The following is a 27915-nucleotide window of genomic DNA, read 5'->3' on the forward strand; positions in this document are numbered from 1 at the left end:
AAGAAGAAGAGGAAGAAGAAGAAGAATTTGTACATAAAACAACATCTGTTTGTGGTTGCCTATCTCCAAAGAGTAAACACACCAGTAGTTTGGTCCAGCAGAAGACAGCATCCACATGGAAGTAGGAATGCAGTACTGTTTTGCAGAGAGTTAGATCCCTAAATTATTGCAAAAAGTGAGTACAATAGCCTTTACTAACCTCTTCTGCTCTTTTTTTAATGCTGTTGTGTAAAGGTATGATTGGGCTATTTGTTTTGAGATGTGCAAATTAATTTATTATTCTAACAGATAATATCAGTACAAATAATAATATATGCAGCAAAACTAGCCTGACTAGAATACAAGTGGTTTGAAAGTCCCTTGTAATATCTTTACTTCCAGGGGGAAAACCACAAGGGACCTACCAAGCCTATTTGGATAGCTGGCCAGGAAGGATTTAAAGGAAAACAAATTCAGGAGCTGGGTTTGCAAAGGAGCATTGATGTTAGTCTGCTGAAAAAACAAAACCCAGGAGTCCTGCTGTAGTTTATAAACTAATTTTGCTATGGCCTAGAGTCCCCCATCAGAAGCACAAGGTTGAATCTGTGAACTTGGGCCTTTGATCTGGTTGTCTGGAAAGCTAAAAGCAAATCTTATTTGCTTCAGTCTGGAAGGCTACAATGCCATACTGTAGATGCAATAAAAAGAAAAAAGGAGATTGCTTTTTAAAGGGATATATCTCTTTGTTATATGACAAGCGCTTGGCTTTAGGAAAGTAATCTGAGATTTAAGTTAGATGTGCATTTTCTGTTCCGCAAAAACTAATATCCATTGTAGTCTGGGCTTTTTCTTTTTTCTTCTGCCTCCTCCTTACAATGAAAGGTTAAGTACCGTAATTTGATATCTGCAGTGCAAAGGAGCCTTGCCCTTTACAAACTAATTTAACAACTTTGAAGTTGTGAGAAATGCTGTCCTAAATTCCATAAAGAAAATATTCAAGTAGAGAAAGAGGAATCTAAAAAATCAAGCTTGTTCAGTATTTTGCAATAAAATAAGGATGTTTATTTGTTAGCTACAAACTTCCAGAGGGGTAAATGTTAGTCTGTTGCAGCAAAAACACCACAGAGTTCAGTAGCACCTTAAAGATTAATACATGTATGGCATAACTTTTCAGGGGCTAGAATTGCATCTGGGCTCAGAGTACCACAACCTATCCTGGCCCTTTAAGGCAGTACAGTTCTAAGTCTGCACTCCACTGTACCCAAGAGAAATTGAAGCATCTCAGATAATGCTGCTGGTAGAGTTGCTAGCTTGCAACCTAGAAGTATTGCCTCTTTATGGACGTCAGGGTGGTTTGTGAATGGGAGATTTATAAATTCAATTTAAAAAGAGAGAGAGCGCACAGAGTGATGGGATGAAAAGTATAGATCTCACAGAACTGCAGAAGCCTGAAAGAAAGGGGGTTTGGCGGCCATAATAAATTAAGAATAGACCAATTATAAAGTTGGGGGGGAGGCTCACAGAGGTGGGGTTGCCAACTGCCTAGAAGAAAGGTAACTTATTGGCTTGTTCTTTTGCCTTTAAAAGCAACTTGCACTGCCTGATTTAGCAGGTGATTTTTTTTTCTCAGCATGGAACAAACATAATCACCTATTAATCAGTGCACATCAAAAGGTTTTAAAGGCACATATTTTAAAAAGTTGGCAACCTAACACACAACACCAGAAGAAAGTGTTGGCAGCAGGAAGGCAGTGCCTTGTGAAGCTATGGAAAATTGTAGTACCTGACAAAATCGTTCACTATGAAGCTACTATGAAGCTACCCAGGCCCAGCCATTGCTAGAGATCATTCCCAGCACTTATGTGCTGGTTTAGCCAGGGAACCTGGAGGTATTTTTAAATCTGGCAGGGAGAGGACTCTAGGCACAATATTAAATATTAAATTAAGAAGAGCTCCTGGCTGTTCTGGAGTGATTACAATTCATGAACATTTTAGAATATTAGAAGAACTAGAAACTCACTGTTCAGGACTTGTTTCTTCACTCTTGCCCTCAACTTTTCTCCTCTTTCTACGGATTAGCGCTCAGCTCAGTTTGGCTCCTCCCTCCATAGCAGAGCAAAGCTCGCCACGCACAGACAGGAAACAGTGTTAGAAATTCAGGCATATAAGATAGACACCAAATGGCTCCTTAAACCAAGGTTGTTGTTGTTTAGTCATGTCCGACTCTTCGTGACCCCATGTACCAGAGCACGCCAGGCACTCCTGTCTTCCACTGCCTCCTGCAGTTTGGTCAGACTCATGTTAGTCGCTTCAAGAACACTGTCCAAGGTTACAGTTGCCAAAACGGAATGTCTGGTTGCCATTAGGGACAGGACAACTCTAAAGTCACTAACTGTGACTATCAGTTAAACCTATGATCTGGCTAGTTCCGGTGAGAACCTTAAGCTAGGTTAAGAACTTTGATAACTTAAAGAAGAAAAGTCACTTGATCCAAGGCCAGTCCACATATATATTGGCCCATTCCTACTTCTTTTTCTTAACGGTGACATGCACAATTCATAACGTAATAATACTCTTCACAACTGTGAGCAGGGCCGTTCACTGCTCAGGCTGCAAAGAAAAAGCATTTTGGTTCTTAAAATCCATTCTGATTCTGCAGATATAGTGTAACTGAATTCTGCAGGATGTGGTATGAATGTGTGAAAACACTCAGGAGCCAATTATTCCCAGGCATACACTTTCAGATGGTGCAGGTGTTAGGTGTCATTCTGGCACCCAGTCACCTTCACTTGGTCGCAAATGGCCAATAGGCAGGTGCAAAATGCACCCAGCGAATTTTGAACACTAACAGGAAGGTGCCACTTGCTGTCTAGAGAGGTGCAGGTAATGGCAGTGCCCAGGAGTGCTTTCCACAAGTTCAGGTTTGTACATCAGCTGCAGCCCTATCTAGAGCAGCCATATCTGATCATGCTCACCCATGTGCTAATTACCTGCAACCGGGACTACTGTAATGAGCTTTCTGTAGGGCTGCCTTTGAAGAAGATGGTCTGGAAGTCAAAGCAAATGCAAAACTCAGCAATATGGATGGCATTAAGTCTGAATGCATAGTACTATTTGTGTACTACAGTGGTACCTTGGGTTAAGAATTCGTTCTGGAGTTCCGTTCTTAACCTGAAACTGTACTTAACCTGAGATACCACTTTAGCTAATGGAGCCTCCCGCTGCCGCTACACCGCTGCCATACGATTTCTGTTCTCATCCTGAAGCAAAGTTCTTAACCCGAGGTACTATTTCTGGGTTAGCGGAGTCTGTAACCTGTAACCTGTTACATTAGCCACCAGTACTTTCAAATCAAAATACTGGGCTGAACCTGTCAAGCCATAAACAGCCTGAGATCAGTTATCTGTTCCTTCACCCACACAGTCCTGCCTGTGCACTGAAATCTGCTTCAGGGGCACTTTTACACTGGTTCAGTTCTAGACAGCTGCAATTTACTCTTACCAGCCCAGCAAGGTTTGCCATCCCCCCCATCTATGCGCTGTTTTGAGAAGAACTCAATGGTGTTCATGTAACACAGCTTTCATCCTAGGACCTTCAAACCTATAGCTGGGGAAAGCCTATATGTTGTAGAGTTGTAAAGCATCCAAGATAAACTACTGACCTGGCAGTAAGGCTGTTCCATGTCTCCTTAATTCAGCCTTTCAAATAAGCATACAGAAAGTCCCAACCCTTGCCATTTATGGCAGATAAGATACTGGGGGGGGGGGGGAGAACAAGCTCTACCAGTTTACAAATATTCTTACTGTACTTGCCACAGATAGCCAGTCATGTTGCTAATGAGTCAACAGTGTGATGCAGCAGCAAAAAAAGGCTAATGCTACTCTAGGCTGCATCAAGAGAAGTATATTTATAACAGAAGTATAATGAAAAGAGATGTAATTCTCTATTCTGCCTTGGTCAGCCCATGTCTCAAGTCCTGTGTCCTGTTCTGGACACCACAGTTTAAGAAGGATATTGACAAGCTGGAACGTGTGCAGAGGAGGGCAACCAAGATGATCAAGGTTCTGGAAAGCAAATCTTATGAGGAACGGTTGAGGGAGTTGGGTATGTTTAGCCCAGTAATGAGAAGACTGAGAAGAGAAATGATAGTGATCTTTAAATATAAAAAGAGCTGTCACCTGGAAGAGAGAGCAAGTTTGTTTTCTCCTGCTCCAGAGGCTAGAACTTAAACCAATGGCTTCAAGTTGCAAGAAAGGAGATTCCAACTCAACAATAGGAAAAACTTTCTGACTATAAGCTGTTCGACAGTGGAACAGACTCCCACGAGAGGTGTTGGACTCTCCTTCCTTGGAGGTTTTGAAGTAGAGGTTGGGTGGCCATCTGTCATGGATGATCTAGTGGAGATTCCTGCATTCCAGGGGGTGGACTGGATGACCCTCGGGGTACCTTCCACCTCTAATGTTATGAGTCTATGATGATGACATGCTTGCCATAATCTCCGTTTTACTGGAAGCCTTAGTTCCATGTATACAAGAGGGCTCAGCCTACACATGTACAAGGAACACACATAAGGAGGGTGGTAGCAAAGCATACACACATCATACAGAGATTTTAAGGCACATCTGCAATATTCCTAAATATATAGGCAGTGCTCTTCATGATGAGGAACCCAATTGCCTACATATGCATATATATATGGACATAGGCATATCTGAGACATGTCCACAAATGTGCCCCTGCCTCCTGCTATAAGCACTTTATTGTTCACACAAAAGCAATTCCTGTTGTGTGATTACTGAGTTGAAGATTAACAACAAAACCCTGTGCAGCTGACTCTCAAGCAAGTGATCAAAGGTTTGAGTAGAAGCTCACCTTAAAGACCTGTTAAAATTCATCTTTTAAAATTATTTTAGATGTGAATTATTGCACTGATTAGAAATGAAGCCACAAATTGGATCAATATTCTTTCAGCACTAATCTCAGATTTGACAAATCCCTTACATTGTTTCTGGCCACTTGGTCTCCTCTAATTATAAAGCTGTCCTGGCCGTCAAATTATAACAGTGTACAAAGTTCACAGTTCTGGCATTCATTCCTCTGCACCCCACCAACTCCTCCAGCCAACATTCTTAAGAGGGCACCTTTTCCTTCAGAAACTTACCAAACCACTCTTTCTAACCTTCCCCCATTCTAGGCCTGTTCCTAATCTCAATTGGTCTGACATAGACTTTCTGGGAGCCACAAAGGGTATGTTTATGTGTGGTATAGTGGCTAGAGTGTTGCATTAGGCCATGAAGCTTACTGCATGACCCTGGGCTACAGCCTAACCTGCCGCACAGTGGATTAAATGAAGATGAGGAGAACCATGCACATTACCTTGAGCACCATGGAGGAAAAGGTGGGCTATAATTGCCATAAAAAATGAATAAATAATTTACACCTAAGATGGATGTGCACAGTGGAAAAGGTCTGTATATAAACATGAGCACACAAGTGCATTTGTCAGGCAACCCTTGCCAGAGCATCCAGTTGGCCACTGTGAGACCAGATGGCCTTTGGTCTGACCCAGTGGTGGTGTTCTTCTGTTCTTAACCCAGAGCTTTATCACAAGTTTGGGTAGGCTTCGCCAATCTGGTGCCTGCCAGCTGTTTTGGACTACAACTCCCATCAGTCCCAACCACCACATGGGAGCAGAGCAGGTGACAGCTGTAGTTCAGTTAGACTGAGTGGAGACACCAGGTTGGGGAAGCCTTTGCTACAAAGACAAAGATGCAGGTTTGCTATGAGTGTTCAAAATTAGCCAGGCGCCAGTAGCATTTTGCACCTGGCTATCGGCCACTTGCAACCAAATGTAGATGTCTTGGCGCCAGGATGGCGCCTGATATCTCCACCGTCTGGAGATACATGCCTGGGGATTGCTATGAGTTTAAAGCTGAAATAAACTGATTGATTGCCTGGGGATTAATGGATCTCAACTGTTTTCACACACCAGTACCACACACTGTAGAATTCTATCAGTTACATTTTACCTGTACAATCAGAATGAATTTCAGGAACCAAATTGCTTTTTCTGTGCAGCCTGAGTAGGAGCAGGAAATGTTATAGTTAATTGTTATAGCTTGTCTTCCCTTACCCCACCCCACTGCTCTGCTCACAGTTGTAAAGAATATTACATTATGAATGGTCCATGTTGGCATTAAGAAAAAGAGGCAGGAATAGGCCAATATTTGTGGATCAAGTGACTTTTATTCTGTAAATTCTCAAAGTCCTTAAACTTGCTCAAGGTTGTGACCTGAACTAGTCAGATTTTTTAACTGAGAATCAGTAAGACCATCATTTGAAAAGTAAGACTTTAGAGCCGGATTGCCTAAAAATGACAACTAGGCATTCCTTTTTGGCAACTGAAACCTTGGTTTAAGGAGCTATATGAAGTCTAGCTTATACATCTGAGTTTCTAACACTGTTTGCTGTCAAATGTATATTTTACAGGAAGCTGCAGGCAGTTGGGACCCATGCTAACAACCGTGTCTGATTAACACACACATTTGCAAACACCTGTTTGTTGCCACCAAACTTCACTTTGCAAGTGTACCTTTGCAGTATATTCTGTGCACAAACCGTAATGTCTAAAGTAGCCCCAGAGGGGAAACTTGTGGAGCGAACCCTCGTGCTGCCCTGTGAAATAACCTCTCTCAAGCCTGAAGTTCCCCTGCTCTCCTCTTGCTAACTCTTCTTCCTCTTTTGCCACAGCTGCAAAAAGTTTACCAGAGGAGACATCCAGGCTTGCGCGATTAGGCCACGTGGAGCGAGCGAGTCCCTACACGCCTACCGCATAACTGTCACCAAATAACAAATCAAATGGCACACACCAAGAACGCAGCCTCCGATTTCCCAGCCATTAGTCTTGTATGAACAATAGAACATTTCCCCTCCTGGTTTCATTGCGCCGTCAAACGTTCCAGAATAATGGCAGGGAGAGTTAGGAGGAAACAAACTGCCTGAATAACCTATTCTGGAATCCAAATAAATCACCCTAGCCGGCGTGCAAGAGGAAGAACGGCCCTCGACTCCCTGAAGCGCAAAGGATCGCTTTCAGGGCAATGCAGACCGTGCTCAGGGCAGACTGCTCAGGGCAATGTAGACTCCTGCCAAACAAATCCAGCCTTTGCGTCCAGGATAAAGGTCGCTAAAAACCATGCCAGCGGATAAGCGCTCGTGGTGCCGTCGGGGCCCCGTGCCATCTATGGGACTTGGCACCGAAATGCCCCTCCCTTGCCCACCAGGCAACGCTGGCCGACCTTGCCAGGCGCTTCCCACCACCCTACTACTCTCCGAGCCTCGAGGGTGGGCTGGGTGGGAGCCTGATCGGCATCTCGTTTGATCCAGGCGCGTCTAACTTAGGGTCGATAACGATCCCATCCCCCTCTCCATGTGCCCCGTCTTTTCTCCCTTTACCTAAGCCGAATGGGCTCCAGCTTCTGCTTCTTGGCTTGGGGCGCCCCTTCTGCCATCTTCATGCTCGTCCAGCGGCCGCCTGCAAGCTGCTCCCAGCTCCTATTATTTATTATTTTGCAGGCGAATTTACCCAGTTCCTTTCTGGGAAGCCGGCAGGGGGGGAGGAGCAAGAGGAGGCGGGGAGAGAGTTACGCACGAAAGTGCGCAGGGTAGGCTGGGCGGAATGCCTGATCCAGCAACAGAGGGGATGCGCGGGCATTGGGCATAAAAATTTAAAAAGGCTGAAGGACTTGGCCCCAGATTTTCAGGTAGGACCGGCGATAATGCAACTCCCAGTTCTGCGCCTGGGTGCGCGCGCGCGCGTGTGCATTGTTAGCAAAAAAAATGCAGCTAAGGATAAAAACACGCCCAGCGAAGTTCGCCGCGCTCCAAAACTCCGGAGCCAGGATGCATCGTTCCCTTTGGACTAGAAAGCGCAATGGAAATGGCAGGGACATTTCTAGGAAGACAGGCGCCCAGGCCTCTTCCAACTGCGGCTTGCATTTCAGTGCAGGCAGTTTGCAAGGGCGCCCTGCCGGGGTGTGGTTAGCGATGGGGCTGGCCCCATCGGAGGGCTTCGCAGCCATCTTTTTGCCAGCGCTGCTGCTGTGTTGCTTGTGCCGGATCCTGCTGCTCTAGAGTCAGTTTTCCGCTTGGAGGGTGAGTTGGTGGAAGGTTCGTGCGTAAAGGCACTTAGTTGCGCGTAGTTACGTTTCAGTTGGAGGTTAAGACTGAACTGGCTGCTTGGGATACAGTCCCTGACCCCCTCCCCTACTTTCCTGGAGAAAGCCCCGCTGCATGCAATAGGGGTTACTTCCGAGCATACATGGTGAGGCTTGCGCTGTCGGTGACTCTTTGAGTGGGACCAGCTGGTTAGAGAACTAACAGATGTTTCTCCAGGCTGCTTGTAAAAAAAATGCGATTCCTGGAAATGCTAGAAATCCTGCTGCTACTTCGGTAATCCTTTGCTGAACTAGTTTGGTGGTATTTTCAACTGTTGCGTGTTTGTTTTGGGTGGGGAAATGAGACTGAGAAATACAGCTGGTCCCGAGGGTTGCATGCACGTTCACCGTTGAGCTAATGGCAGCAGTATAACTTAATTTCATGAGGGCTGGGGTTCTACCCATATATACAACTCATTCAGCAGTACCGTAAAGTAAACTTAACTGTTGTTACACAAACGGGCCTGCAGACTTTCAAATATTGGTTGGTGTTGGCTAAGTCTCAGGGGTTGTTTGGGTTCCCCACAAACAAGGGACAGGCAGACCTGAATGGTCCATATCAGACTTCACACCAGGCAGTGGTTAAGGAATCTTAATTACATGTTTGTGTGATAGCCATTGGCAATTTATAGTTTGCAGCTGTAAATAATGGTTTGTGCTATTGGATAATTGACAAACCAGAACAGCTGCTGGACTATAGAGATAGGAAAGAAAGGAGGGTGAACCAGAGTGTTGTCAACACCTTCCCTTCTACATCTGAAGCTCTTTTTAGGAATTAAGGGTGTGCTTGTCTGTGTGGATGCTGCACAAAGCACCCAATGAAATAATTCATTATTAGGCTGGATTATAGCAATTGAAGTCAAAAGTACCAGTAGCTTCTACTTTGGGGGGGGGGGTGTTGTGTTTAAAGCACATGGTGCTCATTCTGTTGGCACTAGAATGCACTGGGAAGGTGTTTTCGTAATTCAGCATCTCTATACAGCTATCTGCTAAAGAGGAGCAATGGAGCACCTGCTGTGGGCAGATCCTAATAAGGAGTGCGAAATTGGCATCCAATATGTTGACACTTGTTAAATTAATCCTGGATTATATCATATTTCCTTTTCAGTATAAACTAATGTTCAGAATGGTAGTTGAAAAGGCAAGTTCTGCTGATTCAGAGGGTTAGTCAGGGCGTTGGACCAGGCGAAATGGTCCTGTTGCACGTTTTCCTTGGTTGCATGAGGCGTTCAAAATTAACCAGGTGCATCTTGCACCTGGCTATCAGCCGCTCACAACCAAGTGAAGATACCTGGGTGCCAGGATGGCACCTGACATCTCCAGCATCTGGCTAGCTGGTGTACAGCAGCATTTTTTTTTTGCTGCCGTGCTACGTCACGAGTCAGATTCATTTTCAACTTTGCAATCTTGCAAAACAAACAAAAGGCCTCTAAACATTCCATTAGTGCAATCGGGGCAGTAGCTTTTATATCTGTTTTTATCATAGTGAAGTTACAGGTAGTTAGCCGTGTTGGTCTGCCATAGTCAAAACAAAATAAAAAATTCTGGAAGGATTTTTTAATTTTTTTATTTGGATCATAGTGAAGGACAGTCATAACCATATGACACCTATCCAGCTTTTGACAGATCAATTTGGGAGCAAGAAAAATCAATCTGAGATGTGAAAAATTGAAAATTCATTGGTAGCATCCTTAAAAGCCCATGTCAGTGCCACTGGCAGAAAAGGAAGCTCTCTGTGATTGTGTTGCAAATTGCAAAGATCTTCCAAAGACATAAATGGTTGTGTAATGTATTGATAGCTGTTAAAAAGACATTAATCATGTAGAATTTTCTGTCAGCCTAGAATAATAGGGCATGTTTTCGGGATGATACTGACTTGCCTGGAGGCTTACACAGTATTGAGGTGAATAACTTGCTTCAAGCCCTCCAGATGTTGTTGAATTCTGTTTCCCAGCAATCCCCAAAAAGCTAGGCGCCAAATGGCTCCTTAAACCAGGGTTACAGTTGCCAAAACAGAATGCCTAGTTGCCATTTTGGGGCCAGGTGGCTCAAAAGTCCTATTTTTCACTACAACTTTTTGGTTCCTGAAATTCATTCTGATTGTGCAGATAAAATATAACAGAATTCTACAGTGGTGTTATTAGTGTGAAAACAATCAAGATCCAAGGATCCCCAGGCATGCACCTCCAGATGATGGAGAGAAATCAGGTACCATCCTGGTGCATAGGCATCATCACTTGCTCACAAGTGGCCAATTGCCCAGCCTGGCAAATTTCGAACACTGCCTGCAGATATTGTTGTACTGCAGTTCCCATAATTGCTGACCATTGGCCATGGTGGCTGGTGCTAAAGGGAGTTGGAGTCATAGAATTATAGCACTGTAGAGTTGGAAGGGACATCAACTGGTCCAACCCCCTGCAATGCAGGAATCTTAACTAGATCATACAAGAAAGATAGCTATCCAACCTCTGCTTAAAAACCTCCAAGGAAGGAGCATCCACAACCTTCCAAGGGAGTGTGTTCCACTGTCAAACAGCTCTTACGGTTCTTCCTGATGTTGAATAACATCTGGAGGGGCAGAGGTACCCCTCCCCATCTACTCCATCACTCTCTGAACTATCCCTCTTGAACTTACATGGTCCTTCTTTTGAAGCTCTGTAAGTTAGCGTTTCTGTGCGCTGCTCTGGTTCGCCAGAAGCGGCTTAGTCATGCTGGCCACATGACCCGGAAGCTGTACGCTGGCTCCCTCGGTTAGTAACGCGAGATGAGCGCCGCAACCCCAGAGTCCTCCGCGACTGGACCTAACAGTCAGGGGTCCTTTTACCTTTAATTTAGTAGTATTAACTGCATCTTGTGCTACTGCTACTGAAATTTGTTATCTCTTGAAGATTTACTTGCAGAGCCTAATTCTGACTTGATACACAAAATCTAAAGGCTATGCCTGGCTAGCTATTACTATTACCTCCTCCAGCTAAGTTCCATTATTACACTGAAGACGCTATCAATGAAAGTCTGTGCAAATAGAATAAACAGGGTTTGTCGACTTAGCAGGCAAAGAATACGACTTGCTACTTTCCCCAAGGCTGAGATTTTCTAACTGGTGTGTTCCTATAGTCCTGTTAGGTTCCTGGAAAATCTCATGTCATGGAGCTTCAAAACATGTGGTTTTTACTGATGCTAGAAAAACCTTTCATAAATGGGCTGTGTAGATAGTAGCAGCAAATTTATTAAACCAGGTAGCATGCTTTTTAGTATTTAAATAATGCCTTTTACAGTGGCATATTAAAGATAATAATACATTAGGAAATAAATGGGGGACTTCAAAATGGCTACCATTACTCTGATTTGTTTATCTTTGCTTAAAAGCAGCTGGCAGTAGAACCCAGATGACCCTCATAAACCAGTAAAAATTGCTGTAATGAGAAACTACTTGGGTATTTTGTAAATATAAAGTAAAATATAAACCTCTGGTGAGTTTAACATAGGACTTTCCATACATTGACTCCAGCCAAGTATTATTTAGCTAGTCTGCAGATTGTTTCAGATGCAGCTTTGCAGACAAATTTTCCTGATTGCTAACTTGGATTACCTTGCAGAAAATTCTGAGTTTCAAAGGCTGGGCTTCAAAGGATGGGTTATACCACTGACCCTCTTCCAAACAGCACACAGCAGTTATGTTTATATGTAGCCTGAGCTACCTCTTCAAGTGCATATGGTTCCCAAAAAGTTTTTTGGGGGGGAGGGAGGGAGCAGATCAACAGCCCAAAATAATTGTTTATTTGCATTAATATGTGTGAATGTGTCTCCAACAGAAAATGATCCACAGTCTGTTTCTTATAAACTGTTCTGGTGATATATTCTTGGAGAAGCACTGGAAGAGCGTTGTCAGCCAATCTGTGTGTGATTATTTCTTTGAAGCTCAGGAGAGAGCGGCCGATGTTGAAAATGTGCCTCCTGTCATCTCCACGCCTCACCACTACCTCATCAGCATCTATCGGGATAAAATATTTTTTGTGTCTGTCATACAGACAGAAGTGCCGCCACTCTTTGTCATTGAATTCCTTCACCGTGTAGCAGACACTTTTCAGGTTAGTCTGTGGAGCAATTGTAGGGTTTCGGAGGGGAAACGAAGGTGTAATTCAGAGGTCAGCAAGGTTTATCTTGCCTGGGCCAGATCGGTCCCGCGGAGATCAATGTGGGCTGGATCGTGAGCGCATGTGTTTTTCAGCGTATGCACATATGCGATTTTCAGCGCTGCGGAAATGAGACCCCGTGCCACGCTGCACCGGTTTAGCACAGGGCAAGAGCAGGCAGCTGAGTTGGGGGGTGGCTTGTGGGCCAGTCAAATGACCTCCGTGGGCCTCTTCTGGCCCATGGGCCTTAGGTTGCTGACCCTGGTCTAATTCCTACAAGTCGCGGGCCTTGGGGAAGATCTTAGCCGTGTGAGCATTCCACAGGGTGCTCAGTTGCATTTAAATACACTTATCACACATTCTGGTCTGTTTGGAGAATTTCTCTCCCGCTTATATATACAATAAGCACTTAACTTTTAGAAATCCTTTGTTTTGTACACTTAACTATTAATGTAATGAATTAGCACATTATGGGTGAAATTGGGTAACTAGAATGGAAATAATTTTAGTGAAATATAAAAACAAAGTGGTAGTTAGCTTTTTTTTATTGAGAGGGGCTATTACTAAGAGGAGCATCTGTCTATATTAGGGGTGGGGGACGATTTCGGCTTCGTGACTCACCTTGTGGGCAGACTTTGACAGGTGGGAAGGGCAGCCCACCTGAGAATTATAGGCACCACTCTAATGTCACAGGTGGGTTGCCCTGCCCACCTGCCAAAATTCTTTGCAGTTCTTTGGGAGAGCAGGGAAACAAACGGACCTCAGCCCTGGCAAGGACTGCTCCTTTGCATTGCAATGGAGAAAAAAATACCAGGTCTGCTTGCTTTTGCTGCGCTCAGCAATTCATCTTAAGTGTGGTTCAAAAAGCTTGCAGAACATTAGGCTGTGGCAGTTGCTGAATATAACGTGGTTTTTAGGTGAAGGAAAAGCTTTTAACTGGAATAAATTGCCTCCTTTGCATCCTCTGCTTGGTTTAGGATTACTTTGGAGAGTGCTCGGAGACTGCAATTAAAGACAATGTTGTTATTGTCTATGAGCTTCTTGAAGAAATGCTGGACAATGGCTTTCCTCTGGCAACGGAATCCAACATCCTGAAAGAGCTCATTAAACCTCCCACAATCCTGCGCTCCGTTGTCAACTCCATCACAGGTACCACGGCAGCTTCCAAACGCAACTCATTCTTAGCGCTCTTGAAATCAAAGGCTTTGTGCTTCTCCAAGTTTCTGTTGGTTTGTGCAAATTCAGGAAGAGAAAACTTTGAATGTTTCTCTGTTTACATTCCTGAGCTATGAGAGCAGGATCAGATAACATGCCCTCCGCCTTGGAGAAACTGGCTGGGGCTGATGAGATGTGCATCAGCCATGTTGGCTACTCCTGCAAAAGAGGGGCAGACCTCTTGTCCCCTGACTGCTGAATTTATCCAGCAGCATCATTTGCTTAGTAGGGGCTTTGTCAAAGAACTATGTAGTATTTATCAGACCAGCCTATCCACTTGCTTGTTGACACTTTTAAATCACTCCAGATGGCAATGAGACTAGAGCTGGGTGATATATTGATATATAGTTCAAAACCAGTTTGAAGTTCATATTGTGATACTAGTTTCATAATTTTTGACCTGGCAAGATATCATGAATCGTGATGTATGTGTGTGCTATGCAAAAATCAAAGTGGGAAACACCATGAAGCCAGCAAATGCCTCTACATAGCTCCATCCTTGATACATCAAGATGTTTAGCTGGTTATACATTGCAATGTTGAAAACCAGATAGCGCCCAGCCCTGGCTGAAGCAAGATTTTCCTTTGCAGAAGCTATGTTGATTCTTCTGCAAAGATTATTCGTCCATATACACGTTGGGGAAATTGGTGTACAGTGCCTTTAAAGATAATGTATGCTTTGTACCAGTTTACCTCGGACAGATGTTAAGCTAATTGGCATGTAGCTTCCTGATTCCCTTCTTAAAAGCCAGCATTACATTGCCTACTTTCCAGTCATTCAGTAAGGAGGGTGGTTGTGTGTGTGACAGGTTTTTCCCCCCCTTAGGATATTGATTTCTTACTGGTGTCTTTTGGCTATTCTTGTATTTCCAAGGCAGCAGCAATGTGGGTGATACTCTTCCAACGGGGCAGCTGTCAAACATTCCCTGGAGAAGAGCAGGAGTAAAGTACACCAACAATGAAGCTTACTTCGATGTGATTGAAGAAATAGATGCCATTATAGACAAATCTGGTACGAGGCTTTCAAATGTGTGTTCTTATCCTTGGCAGAGTGAAATGGAAGAGTTAGAGCTGGGATAGTGCTTCACGAATAGTCTTCAGTAATACCATTTATATAGTAGCTTGGATTTCGAAGTAATGCTCAGTGAAATTTGATATCTCAGTAAGCCTACCTTACAGGGTTGTTGTAATGTCAATATTAACTACTCACGTGTTGTAGAGAAGGGGCCAAGGCCAAAACTGAATGACTTTCTTAAAACCACTTAATGAGGTCATGGGAGGAACAAGATTTGGAACTGGCACAGCTTGTTCTTCTAGCAGCTATGCCACGGTTGCTCAAAAACATCTTCAGTTATTGTAGCAATTCAAAAACGTGTATCCCCTGGGCAAATAATATCCAATGACATCTGAAGTCTGCCTGAAGCACATTAAATTAGTTTATTCACTTGCATGGTGCAAATGACTCCCTAAGGTGTGATCTGCTGATAATCCTCTTTTAAGAGATCGCTCGGTGATCTTTCCTTCCTCTCTGCCAGGCTCCACAGTCTTTGCAGAAATTCAAGGGGTCATTGATGCCTGCATCAAACTCTCGGGGATGCCTGATCTTTCACTTTCTTTTATGGTAAGTTGAGTTTTTGTTTATAGTGCGTACATGTTCATTCTAAATAGTAGTAGAGGTCTGCATTCACCTGAACGCAAATAGAACCCTCCGTACAATCATGGATCCTCCAGCAGCTGATTGGCGCTGTCAGCGAGTTCCGCTTGGAAAAAAACAGTCAGGATCTCACTTTGGTTCCTGATTGGTCTTTTGCAGCCATGTAGCTATATGATATCAGGTGTGGGAGCAGATGGGCACGGTTTGTGGGGAAACTGCCCAAATTACTATTATTAGTAGTAGTAATTTCTATACCACCCTTCATCCAATGATGACAGGTTGGTTTGCAATATAAATTGAGGCCCAAGCTGGGCTTAATCGGGCTTATGGGCCAAAGGTTCCCCCATCTCTGCCTTAAATAACTGTGAATGAGAGGAATTAAAGTAATTGTGCAGGAGAGGGACCCGCTATCCCAGCACTAGCCGTGTTGGACAGACTCCCAGCAGTGTGCCCTTTGCCTTGTTACTGTTGCTTCCAGTCGCTCTGGCCAGCCTAAATCTGGGTGAGTGAAGTACCCATGATCACCCTGTCTCCCCCCACCCCACCTCCTGTTAACTTAAAACCAGTACTGTATTTCAAGCAGTCAGGGCAGTGTGGCCTGTCCCTGGGTGGCAGAGAATCCTGCTGTGCCTCAAATTCTAAATGCAGTAAGTTCATTAAAGAAGCGGAAATATATAAAAGGTAGCGAGTATTATTATGCATTTATTTAAGTGCCAATGTGCACAGTCATGTGCAGAGAGTCACTTTGGGGTTCCATGAAGTGCCCAGAAAAAAGGAGAAAATAACTGGGAAGGAAATGAGTAACAGCCTAGGGGTGATCCACCAGCAAAGGCTAACTGAAGCACTTGTAAGTTGCATGTAGGGAATGAGTCTATTAGTACCAGGAATCTCATTGAAGGTGAGAAGGAGGCAGGCGTGTGTGTTATGTGACACAGAGGGACTTGGGTCTATCACAGTTTGTGTGTTTGTGTGCTTTATACACAAATGAACGTGAGGGATAGATGTTGGCTTTTGAGAGTTGGAGCACAGCACTCATCCAAAAGCATTAATCATTAACTAGTGCAATCCTATTCATGTTGACTCAAAAGAAAGTCCCACTTAACCCTAAATTAGTTTGCATAGGCTTGCGGCTATTGTCTCCTCCTATCTTCCAAAAACCTTATTAGTTGGCACATGACAGTGACTTGCCAAAGAACAAGCCAGTGAGTTTAACTGGGCCAAGTTTTGAATACCTCTAGATTTGCCAACATCAGCTTAGTCTAATGAATATGAGAGATAAATATTATGATGCAGCAGGATGAATCATGAAATCCTAAAACTGTAGACTTAGAAGGGACCCCAAGGTCATCTAGTCAATGTTTAGTATGACTGAGAAAGTGTTTATCTTGATTCACCTTCTATAGAATCCAAGACTCCTGGATGATGTGAGCTTTCACCCCTGTATTCGATTCAAGCGCTGGGAGTCGGAAAGAGTGCTCTCCTTCATTCCCCCAGATGGAAACTTCAGATTGATTTCCTATCGAGTCAGCTCACAAAAGTAAGCCTGAAATGGGGGGGGGGGGGCTGTGTATATACAACAGTTGCCTTTGCTGTCATCCGTGATCCTGTTGAACTCTCTCTAATCTTTTAGTGGGTGCCGTACGCTTTCTGTAGCCTCCATAGGACAGGTTTTAGAAACATGGGCTAATACTGCTTATTATTTCTGTGCCTAACAAAAACTGGCCATCTCTGTGTGCAAAAAATTAGACAAAGCCCTACCCACAGACTCAGAAGTGGTTTTGTTATGAGGATCCCATAGTTTGCTGTTGAAATGTCACTTTCAGCATCCGAAAGCTAGTTTACACTCTTGATGAAAGAAAATGACACACACTCCCCAATTCACATATCCATTCACCTGTTCTCAAATAGGGATGGGTGACATTTTGGTGATTTTCCCCCCTCCTAATTTAGGGGTGAATTCATTTTAAAGCTTAGGATTTTTTTTACCAGTGGTGGGGGAGTGGCTGGCTTTTTCTCTAATGGTAGTGGAGGTTCTTTTGGTGACTGCCATTGCCACCCCCATGGCATGTTTGTGGGTTACTCAGGGAGGTGGATGGCAGTCACTGAGAAAAACTCCTTTTGTTGTTAGTTTAAAAAGCGGGGAAAGCTGTTAGTAAGACAACCCCAGCTACACAGAACTTTCGGCTCAGTTCTATGGCAGAACATTGCCAAGATTCAAAGCCATTTGTCTAGGAGTTGCTATCTTGTGGCAATCTCTCGTGTCCATTTAGTATAACTGTAAATTGTGTTTCTTATTAGTTTCTACTGTTTTATTGGCTTATTGGTTTCTACTGTTTTATTGACTTATTGTTATACAACTTATATAGTTGTATAACATACTCTGTTCTGAAGGGGAGAAGGTCATGGCTGCTTGGGAGTGGGCCCCAGCCAGCAGAATGGCTGGGGCAGGTTCCACAGTGGGGGATGCACTGGGACACCTAGTCTTAGTGATCACGGGTAGGTGAAGGAGTTACGCTAGGACCAGACCATGTCATTACCGAGGAGGCAGGTTTAGTTGTTATTTGAAAACTATCCCTGCCTCCGGGTCTTGACCGGAAGGATACTGCAATCAACAAGGGAGACCTACATGACCTCTGTTACACATGCCAAGTCAATGATTCACAAGACCATTGTCATCCACGACTTGATTGTGGATGGAGGAATTGACCTGGCATGTGTAACAGAGACTTGGTTGGACGAGGCAGATGGGCCTGTTCTTGCCACTGCTTGTCCACCAGGTTTCTCTTACGCACAGCAACCCAGGTCATATGGGTGGGGAGGGGGGTGTTGCAGTGGTTTTTAGGAAGTCATTAGTTTGCACCAGGTGTCCTATTGGGAAGACCCAGTTTTCTGAGTGCATGTTCTGGAAGTTGGGCAATAGGGGCAGTACAGGATTCCTTTTGGTGTACTGACCTCCCCGCTGCACCAAGTATTCCCTGCCCGAGCTGCTTCAGATCATGACAGATGTGCTCCTGGAGACACCTAGTTTGGTTGTCCTAGGAAATTTTAACATCCATGCCGACAATACCTTGCAAGGGGCTGCTCGGGACTTCGTGGAAAGCATGGCCTCCATGGGGCTGTCCCTGAATAAGTTTGGCCCAACTCATAGTTGTGGACATGCCTTAGATCTGGTGTTCACCTCTATGGACACGGGTGATTTGACACTAAGTCAAAGTGACATTTGTCCATGTCACATACACTATTTTAAGCCAAATGTAGCACACCACATGCACAAACTCTTTTCCCTTCATGTATTTGACAGTGTCTTTAGAGGTCTGAAAATTGGGGGGGACGGACGTGTTAGTTCCTCTGCATTACCATAGTGTCCCAGGGCAAGAAACCACGGGAAGGATGGATGTTCCAGCAGAGCCCTGGTGTGGCATTCAGTGGAGGTCTGGTTATTTAGCATCCCTTTGGTCAAAACTGCCATCAGGGAAGTTTGGGTGGGAAAGAGAATGGAGGGGCTGTAAGGCAAATTAGATTTGGGCTTGATTTATAATGCAGGGAGAGAGAAACAGAGAATTGTAGAGTTGGAAGGGACCCTGAGGATCATGTAGTCCAACCCCCTGCAGGAATATGCTGCTGTCCCTTATGGAGGATCAAACTTGCAACCTTGGCGTTATCAGCAGCACGCTCTAGCCAACTGAGCTATCCAGGGAGTGCAAGCGGAACCAGGAGTTCACTGTTCTGACTACTTGCCATCATTCATTATAAGCCTCCACTTCCCAATGTGTAAAATGAAAAATAACAACATCTTATATTTGATATGTGCCCACACAGTTAATGACTGCATTTAATCTCCTTTTTGAATATATAGTTTGGTGGCCATCCCAGTATACGTGAAGCATGCGATTGGCTTCAAGGAGAACTCGTCTTCGGGAAGATTCGATGTCACAATTGGGCCCAAACAGAACATGGGGAAGACGGTGGAAGGAGTCCTCATGACCGTTCACATGCCAAAAGCAGTGCTCAACGTGAACCTTACAGCCACACAAGGCAACCACACGTTTGATCCTGTCACCAAAGTAAGTCCAGCTGTCTTCTGTGGGTTACATAACCCACCTTTTGTATAATTTAGAGGGGCTTGCTCCAATGAAATGAAAAGAGGGGTGATGCTTGCCATGTGTAACGGAGCACTGGACCAATTCATATGGCCTTTTGACCTTCTCTGATCTCTGCTTAAGTGTGCTCACCTTTGACTGCCTTATGGGATGCTGGGAGCACGTGACAAGACACCTTTGGGTTGTATTCAACACTGTGCAAGCAGCATTCTGCTTATGCAACAGGACCCCGCTTCCTCCCTTCTCCCTGTGCATCCCCCAAAATCTCCATCCAGGGAGTGCAAGGGGGGGACCTTCAGAGGAGAGGAGATAAGGGAGAATTTCCATTGCGCAAGTGGAAATTGGCAGCCTAGGATACAAGCTCACACCTCATACTTGAGCTTTCCTTGCTGTTTCACACAACTGCTTTACTTGAATACAGCCTTGACGCACACTTACCTAACACAGGGATGTTGCAAGTGTAACCTTGGCTCATGGTTCTCGAGCAAATGATTAGAAATAGCCAGGTTAATGACACTCGAGAATTGCACAGAATTTGGAGTCCTGTAAATCTTTCACTCGAAAGGGTAAGGCCTCGTGACCACTGTCTTCCCTGTACATCCCACTGACTCCTCATTTTTCTGCTGATTTCTTTGCCTGCCAGAAACATTGCAAAAACAGCTGGGTGCAGAATAAAATCCAAAGATTGCTTATTGTGCATGAATGTGGATATTAATTAGAGTAGTCATTTTGCATTCCACTTGCCTCGACTGAAACAAATGTTTCTGGCCAGCTTTTCTCCCATAGCTTCTCGGTTTGTCCTATTAAGGTTACAGTCCCAAGTACCCGATTTAGCAGTAAATCCAACTGAACTGTGAGGCTTGCTTCTGAGTAAACATGGATAGGATTAGGGTGTGAGGCTGCATTCATGCACATGAGCCCTTGTAAATCCTGCTCAAACAAACAAAGAATTCCTTCCAAGCAAACAGGGTTAGGGGGTGAGGATCAGGCTCATTCTTGGAAAGAGCCCCAGTGGAAGAATATTCTGTTGCTTTCTTTCCCTTGTTTCTGTTGCTTTTTGGTTTAGAAATGTAGGTTAGGAGCTTGCTGGCTGCAACAAAGCCATTTGCATTAGGGTCCTCAGCAAGGCCTTTAGTGCGTATCCTGTCCAGCTTTTGCGAAACAGTTTTCTCTGTTTTTGCCCTGCTTGAAAGAGCAGGTGCTGCATAGCGAGAAAGTCGCGAGGCCTCTGGTTCAAAACTTTCTGGAAGTGAGGCAGGGTGCCTTAGCCAGTTATTTAAATCTCAACTTCAGCACATGCACACTATAATATGGGGGTGACAGTGTTGACTTTGTTCACAGGAAAAGCAGTTTGCAAAGGCACTGTTATCACTACTGTTTGTTGTTTAGGTGTTAACGTGGGATGTTGGCAAAATCGCCCCTCAGAAGCTGCCCAGCCTTAAAGGGGTGGTGAATTTGCAGTCTGGAGCGCCCAAGCCAGAGGAAAACCCCAACTTGAATGTTCAGTTCAAGATACAGCAGCTGGCTATTTCAGGTAAGGTGCTTCTCCCATTGGCCTGGAGCAGGACTTAGAGATGAATTTCTCTCCCAGATTTCAGGGAACACGCAGCAGGATGGGGAGAAATTAAGACTTCAGTAGCATATTTCAGTTCTTGAAGGTGACATGCTTAGTTTGGCCAGTTTGAGTTTCAGCTCACAAGCACAGCCAAGAAGCAGGAGAGGGGCTAGCTTTCTCACCATGCCATAGCTCCCAAAGTACACTGTGGGACAAACAGAAGGGGCAGCAAACTGCAAGGAAGTTGAGCAGACTGCAAAACAGATGTAGCTCTCACCTGCTTCCCCCCCCCCCCAGCCACTTTCATACAAGTGAGATTGTATTATATGGTGACGTAAATGTGTTTTACAGAGGAAAAAGTACTTTTATAAGGAGATAATGTTTGCGTAAAGTTTGGGTAATTCTAAAATCACTGGGCTGTTTATGAGAAAGCTGCTGCAGGTTTTAAAAATAAAAATCTGATTTAAACACCCACCCCATCTCCTGCAATAAAGGGCCCTCCCCTCTAATCTGCCACAAATGGCATTTCAGTAGTCTATATAGAATGTGGGACCTGCAGAAACACTGCAGTTTGTCCACCAGGAGGAATGCTCCTTTTCAAGGCACCAGCCACTCCTCCAGAATACTAAGAGCTGCGTCGTTAGGCCAATTGTCTCTTTTCCTCTGCACCACCCCTTTCCTAATTGGCACTTCCCATCTCCCGAAGTTCGGTGAGCACGCTCAGTCTTCATTGGACTCTTCTTGGGTGTGGATTGCCCCCTTTTGAACTTTAAATAAGTTTTGCATATTGCAGAGTTCATCTGAACGCACTGACCCAGCCTCCTTGTTCCTTAGCAGCCCCATTTTGGCTCCAGTCCTGTCGATAATCAGTTACCCAGGTTAGCTATTAGAGGAAGGAGCTGTCTGCTTTGCTGACTGCAGAAATGGGCTTTGGGGCACAATCTTGGCATCCACCATAAAGTGTTTTTTCCCCTTATAGCTATGAATATAGCAAATGTCTGATGCCAGCTGAAATCTTAAAAGTCTCAGAAGTGGCTATGTGTGGCCTCAGAGCCCTGCTTAACATTCTACCATGTTCATATTTTAGTGGGGTGGTTCAGAATTTGTCCTTCTATAATATTGCAAGATGAGCACTTATAGACAACATTTTATCTTTGTGATGTTTTGAATTCTGCATGTTTTAATAGCAGCAGCAACATCTATCTCCGTGACTAGCAAAATGGGGATAATTTGAACAAATTCAGCTGTTCATGGTGCAGAATTGTAACCTGAAATTGACACATACCCAGTTCACCTTTCCCACGCTGATGCTCTCTAGTTACTTTGCACAACAATACCCATTATCTTTATGGCTGATGGGTATCCAACAACTGGAGCGCACCAGCTTGGGGAAATAAAGCTCATTCCAAGTTATATCCCCTTTAAATTGGGAAACTGGCTACTCTGAAGGACTGGCTTGCTGTCAGTAGTTGTGCTAAACAGATTTTTTCATGAGGGGGTTCCTTCGTTATAAGAGTTGTACTCTGTTTAAAGACAGTGTCCCTAAAACCTATTTTGTTCCTTATTTCAGGGTTAAAAGTAAACCGCCTTGACATGTATGGAGAAAAGTACAAACCGTTTAAAGGTGTGAAGTACATCACAAAAGCAGGGAAATTCCAAGTGCGAACATGAGACACAAGATCCCTGCTTTCTTGGCAGATCAATGTTGGGTTTTCTTGGGATTCCCCCACCCCAGTTGAGGGGAAACAAGATGACTTAGTGACTTCAGTTACTCTAGATGCCAGTTTTAACAGTTCCTCTTGATTAGACTCATTCCCATGCACTACACCTCTTCAAATTAAATCATAGTTTAAATAGGTCTTTATATATGGCTTTGAAATTAACTTTCTGTAACAGTTCCCTTTTGTGGGCTGATTGGTTAAATGACTTGTGACTGCAACCGGGGACTGTCTGCAGAGCCAGCTAACATGGTACACTGCCAAGCAAACTACCAAAGCACAAGAGGAATGCAGGAACTTCTGGACACAGAGGGACACCCCCCCTCCACTTTTGGACATCGCTGAAGGTAACTGATCTTCTTACAGCCTATTAGAAAGTGACATGCCATAATACTCTTTCCAAGTCCTATTCAGAAACAAAAGGGTGGGGGGCAGAGTGCACAGTCCTCTGGCTAGAGGGATCTTCAGTGGTACGAACAAGGCTTTCCCTGCAATGTTTACAACATGCTGCCTTTCAAATCTAAACTGTTTTTTGCCTTATCAGCTTGTGCATTCAGCAGACAATCTGTAGCCAATTCTGGATTTTCTACAACTTGCTTTAACTTTGAAGGTGAAAAATGTATGGTAGTGGAGTCTTTGCGTTGTCCAATAGGTGCCACCGCTTTGGAAAACATTTTTGTTTTCCTCTACGCAATTTGTTTGTGCCATGCAAACCTCAAGAGCAGCTTGTCAAGGTTGTACCATTTGTAATGAAATAAAAGGGAATTCAGCTGTACTGCTTTGTCATTCGGTTAATTGAGTTACTGAAATGCGTACACGATGAGCTTTCATTAAATGGTTGTGAATTTAGTGCTGGCACTACTGTGCCAAACAGTCTATATTCAATGAGCAAAGCATTTCCCCTTCAAACCTGAAAATACTGACCCAAGTGGGCTTTTATACAAATGCATTTTATTTTGTTTGAACAGAACAAAGGAGGTTGAAAATATTAGCATATACAACAAAATTCTGGTTTATAAACAAAAGGTATTTAGTGGCAAAATGCTCCTAACTGACATTCAAGTTTGCTTCATCTTAGGTCTGATGAACAAGTGTTCAGGAAAGCATAAATTGCATAAAGTGTGGAGGATATTAACTTCTATAAAAGACTTTAGAACTTAGTAAAACATTCTGAAGAAATATCCAAGGCAAATATGAGTCAGAGCTTTCCTTCAAACATTCCTTAACAAAAAGCAGTCTTTGGTATAAACCATCATGTAATTAAAGGCATTAGTAATATTGCATTAATACAAAGTCAAGCTATTAAATGGTGATGATTTTAAAAGCTCGTGATGAAAAGGCTGGACTATGTGTTGGTAAAAGACATTCCAAGTCTCCTCTTCCTGCTGAGTTCATGCAAACCAAGCAAAGGCAACAAGGCATCCAGACTAAGGCTGTGATGTTCCCTTTCATCTTCTGGTTGTGGCTACTTATTGCCAGAAACCTATGTGACAGTTTTGAGTACCGCGCAGTCACTAAGTATTGGGCAAGCAAATTCCCTTGCTCTAGGCAGTTGTAAAGAAGTCATTAAAAGATCATTTCTGGGTGTGTTTTTTTTAAAAAAATCTCTTTTAAATTGCACCAGAAAGAGGGGGCACAGAAGTTTAAAGAAACTTTTAACAGGTAAACAAGTACCACCTCTTAGCACTTCTAACTTTATAGGTCTCCTGAGCATGAACTTTTGTTGTGTGACAGCATAGGGGCACTGCAGCATCGGTACATACTTTATTTGCAAAATGCACAAGCAATTCAGAAGTAGGATTAGTGATTTGCGCAGGAACATTGCCCTGCAAAAGACAAGAGGTGCTCTTTCATTAGTGTCAATGGTGCTTCTGTGAGAGGTATCTCTGATGCACGGGGCCCTAAATTATCTGCTCTATGCAACTGCAGAAGACAACGGTGTGTAGATCAGTACAAAAATAAAGTCATACTACTTCAGCACTATGCACCCTAGTTTCCCTACCATGGTTAAAAGAGACCATTCCATTTGCCAGCCAATTCAACTGATGAGCACTGGATTTGAGGGGTGTTTCACTGTGTAAAAGCCCAAAGTGATAAATTATTTGTGTTACCTCATAGGAGACGTTCTGCTTTCGTACCTTCTCCAACACATCCCAATGGTTATTGGCTAGAACAGAGAGAGAACTGATCCGCTGCTAAAGCAAGCAGGATAATCAAAACGAAACCTGATATAAACACACATTTTTGTCCTATGGGTACAATTAAAAAAAGGACAGGGAGGACAAGCAAGACATAGCCTCATGCCAGTGGGAACAGGCTGAAATATAATTTAAAACTCTCCCAGCTGTTTTGTTCCTGACCAAAGAATAAGGGATGCTGCATAATCTCTCCCTGCTCCCTCTCAATTAAATGCCCCGAACAGTTATTTGTGGTCAGTTTCATCACCATAAGGTGTTCGACTGACTAGTGGCAGCTACTCCCAGATTTTGATGTCTTGAGATCACTATTGGGTAGAACAAAGAGCAGCAGCTTTTGAACACAGCACCTCTTCCCTTAGAGCAAGGGAAAACTTTTGAAAGAAATGAAACAAACTCGGTAACACACCAGTTTCAAAAAAGTTAGAGGAAAGGGAGCAGAAAACTGAAGTGCTGGACTGTTCTGTCTTCTGATTGTCCCTCACAATAAACAGCTAAGCAAACCAGCTTCCCAGAGTTTTCATCCATGCTAAAGTGAAACCTGCATATACTGCCTCTCCCAGAAAACCACTGGAATATATGCTGCAGAACAAGGAGGGGGGAACTGAGGTTACAGAGTTCATGAAAACGGGAGATATAAAAAACCCTCAAAAGCAAAGAGAGGAAAGCTTGTTGTTGTGAAAGCTAATTGTGGTGAGGTTAGATACCAAAGGTAGCTCAGCACACTTATGAAAGCCCTTAAGAGAGGGAGTTCCAGGGGAGGGGGCTAGTTTTAATCGCTCAAGCACCTTTTGGCTGTTTACAGAATTCTCTTTGCTCCAACAAGGGGGTTTTCTACTTTTAAAAAATGCTTAGGGGAAAGGCAACGCTCTACTGGTACCAAGGAGTTTTCCTGACCCAGCGTAGAGTGAATCCAGCATCTGTTCTTATTTTTATGGAGGCGGCCTCAGCTTCCCGAACTGTTTCCTTGACAGATTGCATAAGGTTCTGGGCGTTGTGAACCAACATCTCTGTGGCCTGCAGAAGAGAGAGTTGTTTGAAAGCACTTTTTAAAAAAGACATTTTAAATATCTATCTCTCAGGCATTTTCAGACGACAATCTGAGAGGCATGGCTCATTTTTAGAATAAAGAGCATCAACAAAAGAGGCTTCTAACAAGGTCTCAGGAAGAGCAACACTTCATGCTAATATTTAAAACGGCTTTTCATCAAGGGAGGGCATCCAAAGACAAGCTGTGTGCGCTTCAACAGTGTCAATCCAATGTCCAACCTTGAAAATCATGATTCTGAAGCGCCACGCACAGCCCAAATGACACCAAGTATGCAAACATCTGACAGAGATGTTTTTATTTAAAGTGGAATTTTCCACTCAGCCTCCCTGTGCTCCCTAATAGGAGCTGGAGTGCAGCAACATTGGGGGGGGGGGGGAGACCACATCGACTACCTTGCCATAGACCATTCTGGAAAATGCCAGCTGTAGGCTCCAACTGTTTTTCCCTACATGTGCCAATACAACTCTTAGCTGCACATAGTGATCTCTGACCGTGTTAGCAATGACTGGGACATTCACATCCAACAGAGTAAGAAGAGTGCTGAGAGACAAGTTCATGGGATGTACATTCAGCTTCTGCTCTAACCCCTCTGCAGCTAGCTTTGCAAAAGTATTTCATGGAATTGTAGAGTTGGAAGGGACCCCGAGAGTCATCCAGTCCAACCCCCTGCAATGCAGGAATCTCAGCAAAAGCACCCACAAGATATGGATGCCCACCCACTTGCCTTACCTTAAAAAAAAAGAAAAAGAACATGCATCTGTAAGAAGAGCCCTGGGGGATCTGGGAAAGATCCAGCACCCAGGCAGAGAAGCCCATAGGTGAGGCATGAAGAAACAGCCCCAACCTCCGTTGACAGCCTGGATCCCATCCCAGGAATTTAGAGGTACATTGCCTATGAAAATGGAGTCCCTTTATCTTAACACAGCTAGCAGCCGTGAGGATCTATCCTTCAGGCATTTGTCTAATCCCCTTTTAAAACCACCAAAGCTAGTGACCACATTTTTCTAATGGAAAGCAAAATCTGAAAGTCACAGGGAAGGTTTGGGATAATTGTCCCCAACAGCGAAGCAACATCTGCCTTGGATATTGATAAAATCTGGTGGATTACAGCAGCATTCAGGCAAACCAAAGAACCATTCGTTTATATCCACCAGAGGGTGCTAGTTAATAACTTTAAACAGGCTGTGGGAAATTTTATTAAGCAAGAAACCCAGGTCTACCTTTGGATCATAAATTGTATTTTGTTGCAGGACACGAACACAGCAAAAACAGGGACAGTTTGCCACTGAGTGTACCTGACAAAAAAGCACATCCTAGTTTTCTAATGCGGGTCAGTTCGTCACAGTCACACTTGTTGTTTTGAATCTACAAAGTGTCACGCACGCAGAAATAAGCATACCTTTAGCCACACCTTTCCGTTACTCTAGCAAGAAAACTTACAAGAGCAAAAGGGTTAGCTGCTGGCAGCCGAGATCGTTTCACCAATCCTGCAAAGCCTGCTTGCCTATGCAGTGGACAATTCCAAGCTTGCAAAACATGCACACCCTTGTGGCAGGCGTGAGAATTACCTGTTCAGACTCCTCATCGCTGATGTTAGTGCGGCCCAACATGGTGGCTTTGACAGTGGAGAGGATTTTGAGTTGCGTGCTGATGGTTGGGATTCGCTCGCAGACCTGCATGAAAACAGAATTGCACGGCTGAGAAGCTGTCTAAATAAAATTATACCACTGTACCTGTGTATGTGTGTGTGTTTTCAAAAACAGCAGTGGCAAGCATAAACGTTCATTTCCCTTGGTAATTTTCCACTCATCTTCAAGCCACCCATGTTTTTCTCGAGAAACATGGCAAGCTGCTTCAGCGGTAGGGAACTAAGGTATCATCCAAGTTCTCTTATTTCCTCAAGGACTTGTGGGCAGATTTGGGATCACTTTCAAGCATTATTATTATTATTATTATTATTATTATTATTATTGATATACCACCCTTATATCAGGGCGGTTCACAAGATAAAAATACAAGATAAAAGCACAAATAAGTAGTTAAAACAAAAACAACTAAACAATAGCTCCCCACAACTCCCACAAACACATTTAAAAGGC

General features: G+C 43.9%; 3 protein-coding genes across 6 annotated transcripts in view; 1 reads left to right on the forward strand and 2 right to left on the reverse strand.

Moving 5' to 3' along the window:
• Positions 1-7598, reverse strand: part of ADK (adenosine kinase) — a 183352-nt gene extending 175754 nt beyond the window's left edge. Inside the window, exon 1 of the mRNA XM_033148540.1 lies at positions 7435-7598. Within this exon, the coding sequence (XP_033004431.1) occupies positions 7435-7496 (62 nt within the window). The 5' untranslated portion in view covers positions 7497-7598. The remainder of the gene's footprint in view (positions 1-7434) is intronic.
• A 67-nt stretch (positions 7599-7665) lies between these two features.
• Positions 7666-23345, forward strand: AP3M1 (adaptor related protein complex 3 subunit mu 1). Of its 3 annotated transcripts, none has more exons than XM_033148536.1 (9): positions 7666-7742; positions 12008-12283; positions 13306-13477; positions 14418-14555; positions 15079-15164; positions 16601-16734; positions 19054-19261; positions 20687-20831; positions 22423-23345. In XM_033148536.1, the coding sequence occupies exons 2-9, from the start codon at positions 12011-12013 to the stop codon at positions 22521-22523; spliced, it is 1257 nt and encodes a 418-aa protein (XP_033004427.1). In that variant the 5' UTR covers positions 7666-7742; positions 12008-12010; the 3' UTR covers positions 22524-23345. The 3 variants fall into 3 exon arrangements, with proteins under 3 accessions (XP_033004427.1, XP_033004426.1, XP_033004429.1); XM_033148535.1 differs by lacking the exon at positions 7666-7742 and adding an exon at positions 8004-8133; XM_033148538.1 differs by lacking the exon at positions 7666-7742 and adding an exon at positions 8126-8148.
• A 1492-nt stretch (positions 23346-24837) lies between these two features.
• VCL (vinculin) overlaps positions 24838-27915 on the reverse strand; it is a 77035-nt gene continuing 73957 nt past the window's right edge. For both annotated transcript variants that reach the window (XM_033148533.1, XM_033148534.1), the window contains 2 exons: positions 27385-27489; positions 24838-25782 (listed from right to left, as the gene is read on the reverse strand). In XM_033148533.1, the coding sequence (XP_033004424.1) occupies positions 25636-25782; positions 27385-27489 (252 nt within the window). In that variant the 3' untranslated portion in view covers positions 24838-25635. The remainder of the gene's footprint in view (positions 25783-27384; positions 27490-27915) is intronic.

This window comes from Lacerta agilis, chromosome 5 (genome assembly GCF_009819535.1).
Source record: "Lacerta agilis isolate rLacAgi1 chromosome 5, rLacAgi1.pri, whole genome shotgun sequence".
Taxonomy (NCBI): Eukaryota; Metazoa; Chordata; class Lepidosauria; order Squamata; family Lacertidae; genus Lacerta; species Lacerta agilis.

What these genes read in the sequence shown, in the direction of transcription:
- AP3M1 (XM_033148536.1), top strand. Translation starts at nt 12,011, where the DNA reads ATGATCCACAGTCTGTTTCTTATAAACTGTTCTGGTGATATATTCTTG. An exon ending in ATCTTTCACTTTCTTTTATG is followed by an intron (nt 15,165 to 16,600) that starts GTAAGTTGAGTT and finishes CACCTTCTATAG; the next exon opens with AATCCAAGACTCCTGGATGA. An exon ending in CGTTTGATCCTGTCACCAAA is followed by an intron (nt 19,262 to 20,686) that starts GTAAGTCCAGCT and finishes TTTGTTGTTTAG; the next exon opens with GTGTTAACGTGGGATGTTGG.